Source organism: Pygoscelis adeliae, unplaced genomic scaffold (assembly GCF_000699105.1).
Source record: "Pygoscelis adeliae isolate BGI_AS28 unplaced genomic scaffold, ASM69910v1 Scaffold294, whole genome shotgun sequence".
Classification (NCBI taxonomy): domain Eukaryota; kingdom Metazoa; phylum Chordata; class Aves; order Sphenisciformes; family Spheniscidae; genus Pygoscelis; species Pygoscelis adeliae.
The window spans coordinates 3,516,960-3,525,715 of NW_008824722.1; the positions used below are offsets into that span (position 1 = coordinate 3,516,960).

The following is an 8,756-nucleotide window of genomic DNA, read 5'->3' on the forward strand; positions in this document are numbered from 1 at the left end:
GCGGGGGGGGGGGGGGAAGTCTGATATGACAGATGGAGCTGTCTGAAATAATTGCACTCACACCCACCTCTTTTCTGCTTACAAAAGATCTTTCATAACATGAAACTTAATGGTTAAAAGAAGTCTTTCTACTGACTGAGCTACACTTGAGTAAACACAGAGTACAACAAGAGAATTTAATTAGCTCTAATAATTTTCAACTTGATGTGTTGAAGAATTAAACAAACTCTAAATTACAATAAAAGGCTAGGCTGCCAACTGGATACCACTCCTGTCAGTTTATTTGCAACTAAGACACCAAAACTTAAAGCATTTTTATTAATGACATAATGAACACAACATGCATTAAATACCTATGTGCACATCAAGTGCTGCTGAAGACTTATCTGTGGTGGGGTCACTAATGAGAAGAGCTTTAATGCCATTTGCCAATTCCAGCCCACGATATTCTCGTTTATCCTCAGGTGATTTGATAATTTCATTTGTTATTCTCTTAATAGCTGGATTGTTCATTTTGTTGTTTGTCTCTTTCTGAAACCTTAAAGAAAACAGAAGAAATTTCACTTACCATTTTTACTTAAGCCCTGCTAATATTTTAATATTATGTTAGAGAATACTGGGAGATACTGACAGCAAGAAATCTAGTTCTATGCAAAACTCACAGAACTGGCCTAAAAGTATAGTTCAAATCCTGAGAGATATTGCTGTTAAAACAAAAGAAAACAAAAACAAAGACCAAGCAACATAATAAAACTGTGGATCACGTCATTTAATGTTTCAAGTTTCATACTAACAGTAATTTAAAAAAATAATTTAATAAAGAAAGATCATCCTCTTTTTCAATTATGATAAAAATGAAATTAAATTAAGCATACATTGCTATCTCAAGTATACTTTCAGGCTTCAGGAAAGTATTTCATGTGTCTGAATTGATGGTTATATTATGAATGTTGTAACTTTGCAATTGTCAGATAAACAAAATTTTACTAATAAACCACTGGATTTGTACACTCAAGCAAGAAAGGGTGACACCATTTACAATATTGCCATAAAAATACAAACACACTGCAGAATCGCCATGATAAACAGGAATAGACTGTCTCACGTGTTTAAACTTCTACTATTAGTTTAACAGACATGCTATCCGACATGCTGCTTTAATGACACAATTTTGAAATGCTAAGAAACGAAGTGTGATTCTGAAATTATAAACTCTGGTTATTCAATTTTTTAAAATGCCAAGTGAAAAGGTGAAACATTCAGACTTCAATATTTGGGGAGGCAGAGTGGAACCATTTGGCTGCATGTTAAAAAAACCAAACAAACCACACATACACACACACAAATAAGCAAACCCCAGAAATGGGAAATCGGAGAGCTATGCTCTGAGCCAATCATGTGCTGTATTCCTGTATGTAACAGCCACTGAATTCTAACCCTGTTTTACAGGAAGGGTTTTAGAATGCGGCCTGTTATAAATATATAGTACCAACTAAACTCAATCTTTTCCTGTGGTGAAATGTTGCTTGCCATATTGCCAAGTAACTTACTACGTGAGCTTCATTAGTCGTTGCTGAACTAATTTCACTTACAAAGAAAACCAAATCCGAGTCTAACTCCCCACCACGACACATACACAGAGGCATGAGAAATTTTCTATGGTCCTGTTGGTATCACATAGATAACAAGGAGTTTCACAGTATTTACTTTTCCATTTTCAGGGTGTACAGTTCAAGGAACTTCATCCAAGTTTTAAGACTACATACAAGCTTTAAGACCATATGGGATGTGGAACATGAAGGACTGCGCAGTTCTCAACATACTTATTGTTTCAGGTCTTCAGTCATGGCATTTTAACTAACTCTAGCTAGCAAATCAGCTGCATACTCAATGTTACCAGATACACAAACAACTTCAGAAAAGAAAACTTGATGACATATTTTATTTACAGTTTAAAATTACAAATGAAAAAGGAAGTCAGCTAATAAAATTTCCTTCCTAAAATACTGTATCATTCTCAAAATGGGAAGCAGTTCTGCAAGCTACTGTCCCTCTGGATTATGTCCTTCCCATTTATTCATGTGATTCTACGATTCTATGGTATAAAAACAACAGCCATCTGCTGATGCACAGTCATCAGTGTTGGTATTATATATTATAATGGGGCTGATAAAGAGCTCATTATTAATAGTATGTTAAGGATAGAAAGTTTATGAACATAATGTCTACAGTAGAATCAGTGAAAAACAGTGTTTCACAAACAGAAAATTAAGATTTTACCTGTAGCAGAGTGAAAGTTTGTGTAAGACTGGATTTATGCTTGAGGAAGGAGATACGTATGTAAACTGGAGAATATATTATTGTAAAAAAAAGCAGTAAAGTAAGCATTAGATCTTTGAATACTTTTGAAAAAAGTAAAAAGATTACTTTGGAACTTTTAAATAGACTTAAGTTATAACACACCCTTATATGAAAGCAAGCAGAATTACAAACAGGAATGATAATCCAAATAAAAAAAATAGAAGCACTGAGTACAGAAAGCATCAATGAATAATCAGAATCTGAATGTCTCTAAGCAAGAGCCATAAACAATATGAAGTAACTTTCAAAAATGTGTATCTCAATGTATTTCAGAAGGACACTTCCACTAGTAAAACATGGTTCTCACACTATGAATTACTTAAAAAAAAAAAAAAGTGCAGTCAAACGTAATCACTAAACAGTAACTGAAATGCTGCATTTAAATTTACATGTCTACACTCTCATTTAAACCTGTCATTTATCCACTAGTTTAACCCTGTACTCAGGCTAATCCTGCTTGGAATATCTATGGGCTTCCTTCCTCTGAAAAAATGCAGATACCACTCAAGAACAAAGGATACTCCAAGTACAGCAATATCTATGTTTCTCTGCGTCAACAGCACTGATATAATCCATGCTTATGATTTAAAAAACACCTCCTTGTTCAAAGTTCAGAGTCCTAGGTAGAAATACTCTACTAAATTTAAGATACTGCGTAAAATTTATGAAGCGAGAATAGATACTACTTTTCATAGATGAAAATCAGTAACTAAACTGTTCTTAATTGTATTTCAGTTGCACACAATTCTATTGGATTGACAAATATAAGTACGTAGAGCAAGGAGGTCTCTGAATCTCCTGATTTCACCTCTGCTAAGGAACACCTATCACTTGCTTTTCAGCTAAAATATTCCATCTCCTTAAGATACTAGTTGCTTATCGTAGATGCATATATACTACAAACTTCTCAAGTTTTTTTTTTAATGTTATACAATTTCCTTGTCATCTGATATCTCCTTGTTATTTCTACACCTCATCATTAAGTCACAGAACTTTACTGTTCGTTCAGATGACTCATCTTTCCAATGTGATTCATCAAATTACGCAGCTTCTGTGAAATCTTATGAGATTTCAATTGATGTCTTATGAAGCTGTACACCTGCACTTCATTTTATTATCATTCCCTACTTCTCCCTCCTTCATAGGCTACTTCCAGCTTGGCAGTCATATTTCAGCACAGAAAAAAACTACAATTTTCAAAAGGTCAAAATCAGTAATTAAGCCTTCAAACCAAGGACTTCAACTTTTATCTCCATCTTCATTGCTATTTCAATGGGCATTGTGAATACAACACTCTCTTCAACTTCAAATGGGTTTGCATGATTAACCCACAATTATTTCCCTGCAAACTAAATTGTAGTACCAGACAAGTCATACAAAAGCAAAGGCAGATCAACTATACAATATTCCTGGAAGGCAATGCATCAAAAGAACAAGACCAATACCTTCCTGCTTAAGTACTGTTCCTCCTGGTGCTATGTTACTCCAATACAATAGCTAGAAAAGAAAATTTCACTTTAAGATAGAGTATTTATACAAGGACTTTTTCTTAAGGAGTAAACTGTAAGACATAATATTAAACATTCCCTCATATGACTGCTTTTCTGTGCAACTTTTAAGTTCTCTAAGTGCAATTGCTTGATAACAATACCATGTTCCATTCTTTCACACAAGAATCCTAAAACACTACAAACCACTTTTTGATGATAGAACTGCTTTTGACCATAGGAAGAAAAAGGTAATGGAAACAGAAAGAATTCTGTATTTCTTGTTGTTTTTTGAGACGTAGCTTAATTCCTAAAGTCGTGTTCAGACGCTGTCCCGAAGTACATGTGCTATATCTACTTGCTACGCTGTCATTACAGTGAGCATTGAATGCTGATGGTCAGTAGCAAAGAAATTAATCCGCAAACCAGATGCTATGTTTATTGCAGAGCTAATATCCTAACAAAAATGTCATTAAAAGAAATACTGTCATACTACTTTCACAAAACAGAAGCAACAGACAAAGATCCAATAAAGCAAAGACAGCAGGAACAAATACAAAGCATTACTGTGGCACTGGGAATTCTTCTGCTGGCTCAAAAATTACAGGTGGCAAGATGACAGAGCTAGAAAGAAAAAGGGAAAAGAATGGGGATGTTTGAACTGAGAGCAGTGTCCCTATTCAATGACTAGGAAATATTAAACATTCTTCCTCATCAAAATTACTTCACTTGTACAAGAAAAGTATCAATTAAAACAAAGGCTGAATTTTAAACTATAGCACTTCGAAGTAAAATCATACTCTATTCTTTGAGGCCCAGCTTTTGTAATGATTTCCAGGCAGGCAGTCCCTTGGAACCAGTGAGGTTCTCTGGGGATGCCAGGTTCCACCTGCAACCAGAGTATTACAGAGTGGGATTAAGTGATACATGATTCTGCCTAACTATTTTCATTTTTCAAAGTTATTTTAGTAAACTTACTTTAATTAAAAATTAGCCAGTGTAGTCAAATCTTAGTTCAATGTTTGAACAATTAAAGGACCATATTTGAAAACCAATTAACAGAAACTCCTGAGGGTTGCTTCAACGCAAGAATGTAACTAGCTAATAAAAATATGACCCCCAAAGCACAAACGCCAAAGCACTTTTCAAGATTCTTTTGCCATGACAGGCTTCACATATTTAAGCCAAATGCTGGTACATAGGTCTGAGCCAGATGAATGGCTATAAACACTAATCAGCTTGAAGTAACCAGATGAATGGCAACAAACAAGTTACCAGCTCAGCAGGTTTTGATGCTTGCTTTCAATTTTTTTCAGTTGCCTTAAAATTTAGGGTTTGCTTGAAGCTTTTATGCAACTGAACCCAAATTACTTCTATGGAAACATCTGTGGGTGTTCCAACACACTCCCTTTAAGTTTACACTTGTATATACTAGGATCTGAATCGCTCCTCGTTTTCAACTCATGTTTCATCTGCCTTTTGAATACACTTGGTATGTTATGCTGACTGCAATACAATTCTTACTCATGTTCTGTCTTTGAAACTATACAAAGACCACAGTAATGTTCAATCTCACATTTTGCACCTGTTTCAAGTTCTTTATTTATATCCATTTCTTTTTAGTTTTTTTTAATTCCAAACAATTGCCTACCATTTACCAGAGTGAAGTGAAACCTTTGTTGAGCCAAAACCTCTCTCTGCTCTGTCCTGCAAGGGAGTTACCATCGATAACGTGTTCTCTGTATTATTTACTAATCCATCTTGGTTTACAGTTCTTAGTAACTTACATGAAGATTTCTTCAGCTGCCAGTGCCTGGAGTGAAAGAAGTGCTGTGTGCTTCGGCAGGAGGCCCAGCGCTGCAGAACTACCAGCCAGACTTTTCTCACCTCTCTTACAGGGATGATAGCACTGAATTGAGCACTCTGGAGGAGTCCATGAACTTCTTCAGTTGCAAGCTCGTAGCTGTGCAACAATAAAATAAGTCTCCATTCTTCCACGGGTCTTCACCCCTCCTCTTTGTCTCTTGCACCTGCCTCTCCTCACAACAGCAGTAGAATTCAATGGCATTGTGACATCCTTGTATGTGTAACAGTGACATTACCAGTAAGTCAATCTACCTCCTCTCTTAGCTTCTTGATTCACTTGTATGCTATAATTAAAAATTATTTTTTAGACTAAACTGTAGGCAGTACAGGCTTTTTCCTAAAATCAGACATATGTTTTTACTAAGTTCTGTTACCAAGAATGTAATAAAAAAAATGGAGCAGAGAAAGAATAATCTCAAAAAAAAACCCCAAAAACAAAACCAAACCCAAATCCCAAATTAAATCAACTCAGGTGACCATTACCATAAAGGATACTTCAGGAGACTATCCATAACTCTTTCAAGTTACAGGTTAATCAGTAGACAAACTTAGCAATCCTTCTTTTACACATTTAGAGATTAAAACAGTTCACATTATTCAACATCCATAAAGCATCAATCTTCTGTGAATTTACTTGTCATGAAGCTAGAGAATGTATATAAGATCCCGGCACATTCCTGATGCTGATCTAAATAAATCTGATTGCATACACAGGCAGATAGACTGCATAAGTAGATAAACTGCTCAAAATGTTAACATGTTTTATCACTTTTAAACTCACCAGGAATTCAGCATATTAATTCATACACAAAAGCTCCAACTACAAAGACCCACAATGATTTAATCAGTGCTACCAAGTTATTAAGAACAACTAATCATGCCGAATCAGGCAAGTTTGAAGATGATGAATATTTATAAGGTTTTATTATGTAGTTCATTTTGAAGAAATTCTGAAGTCTCACTACAATTAAAGCATTTTCAGAACCTCAGTCTGCAGTTTTTTGCCAAGTCTGTAACTGACTCAGAAAATTCCCTCCTAATGGTGGTAGCCAGGGTAGATGCCTGCCTTGCTCTCATTCCCAGAAGGGTCCAGCTTCTACAGCTTCTAGATCACAGCAGTAAAACTTGGTCTGCCACAGGTTTCACTGCCAACGTGACAGTAAAAACACTGGTGTTACACACCAGTGTACAGGAATTACCAGTAGCATTAATGAGACAATACCACGTGTGAACGCGGCAAAAACAAGGGTCCTGGTAGCTTCACATGCAAGATCAGGCCCCAGCTGAGTAACTGGCCCAAGTAGTAAAATAATGAGTGTTTTCAACAGTCTTACGTTGATCAAACAGGATGGGATATACAATCAAGACAACATAAAGCCAATTTACTGACCTAAAACTACGTTCCTTAACTCAGACCATTCCAGTTTCCAAAGCACTGGGTAAAAAAGTCAAACAAAAAGGCAGGATTTTATACAATCTGATTTCAGACATAGCAATAAAGGATAACAAGTTTTAAAAAATTTCTAAATCACTTTGGCTTACTTTTCCTCTCTCTCTCAAAATTGCCTCAAACAATTCATCAAAACACACCCTCCAGCGTAAGCAAGTTTTGTCAACGTTCACCAGAAATAGAAAACAATTGAAATTAATCTTCCCCTAGCACTTGCTTCAATTTTTTACAAGATTGCTGGAAATTAGGCAAATTCCAAAAGGGTTTTGAAGCCTTTCATTATTTGAAAGATTGGTTCTTTTTTAAATTTAAGCAAAATTATCTGGTTTTAATCTTTAGACGATGTGATGATATAGGATCTTCAGAATGATTTCACAAATCTGGCATAGTATTTTGGCTTGCATCATTATTTTCATCAGTCTCAAACTGCGTGCTAAGAACAAGACTGATAAGACTAGTTTCTGTGTTACATGACCAGCTGCTTGAAAGTGTATTTTACTCATTTTTTTTGGAAATGTACTCATTAATCCGATTAATTGCTTTATTCATCGAATACTTGCAAGCCAGTGGTTTTCCTCCCTTCCTGACATTTTTCCTCCACCACCCTACAGCTGCAGGGCTTGGTCCACAACCACAGCGCAGCAGTGGTGTCTAGCGCATGGCCCTGCACACGCTAGGAAACATAAAACTGGATGCTACAGGAGAGACCTCTGTGCTTTATTCTAACTGTATTTTGATGTGTATTTCATACATTTTGTCTGCAAGTAGCACATCAGATTGCCCAAGGCTCTTTGTAAAGCCAACTCACTTAACACTTTATGCTACCATCTGTCTCATACCCTCAAAAAGAAAAACTTGTGAGGTCTGAATTAAAAAAACAAGATGAGACTAAAACTTTAGTTATACTGTGTAACAACAAGAAACACACAGAAAGATGAGAGAACTGGCAAGAAAATCTGATCTAGCAACAAAAACAGAACTTTTCATGATTCAGAATCCTAAAGTACTGCAATCCCACATTAAAAGCAATTGCTTAGCTAACACTAGAGCTTTGACATGACCAACAGACCTACAACAAGCAGTTTACAAGAGCCAGTTGTTTCAACAAAGGAAGTCCTGGCTGTTTACCTGTTTTGTGGTTTAGTTTTTATGATTTTGGACTATCCAATTCTAGTTCTACTGTTAATGCTGTAAGTAAACTCTCAACTCTACAGCATTTTTTTCCATTCCAATTGTTCAGGCAAGCTATAGCTCTGACTCGTTCTAAAAACAAGTTGCAGAAGGTCAGATCTAAATAGAAAGCTATAGCGAAGCAACTTTCAAACAAGCTCCTTCAAAAATCACCTTGTTACATATATACAGTGCTATCTCATAAGCATATTTTATCAACTTAGGGACATCATAAAAGCTGAGAAGATAAAGATGCTCACTGACAGCCCGTGCATATACAAATGCATAACTAAACACAAAACCAATTAATCAATTCCTCTACAGACATTTTTACTACAAACTTTTTGATTCCTATCTTGTTAAAAGATCAATATATCAAAATTATTATGAAAGCATCTAATACAATAGAATTAATATATCAA

The 8,756-nt window shown here is 35.6% G+C and overlaps 1 protein-coding gene across 1 annotated transcript in view; it reads right to left on the bottom strand.

Moving 5' to 3' along the window:
* IDE (insulin-degrading enzyme) overlaps positions 1 to 1,533 on the bottom strand; it is a 59,367-nt gene extending 57,834 nt beyond the window's left edge. Inside the window, exons 1-2 of the mRNA XM_009323326.1 lie at positions 1,490 to 1,533; positions 354 to 538 (exon numbers count right to left, since the gene is read on the bottom strand). Coding sequence (XP_009321601.1) covers positions 354 to 538; positions 1,490 to 1,533 — 229 coding nt within the window. The remainder of the gene's footprint in view (positions 1 to 353; positions 539 to 1,489) is intronic.
* Positions 1,534 to 8,756: the final 7,223 nt, after the last annotated feature.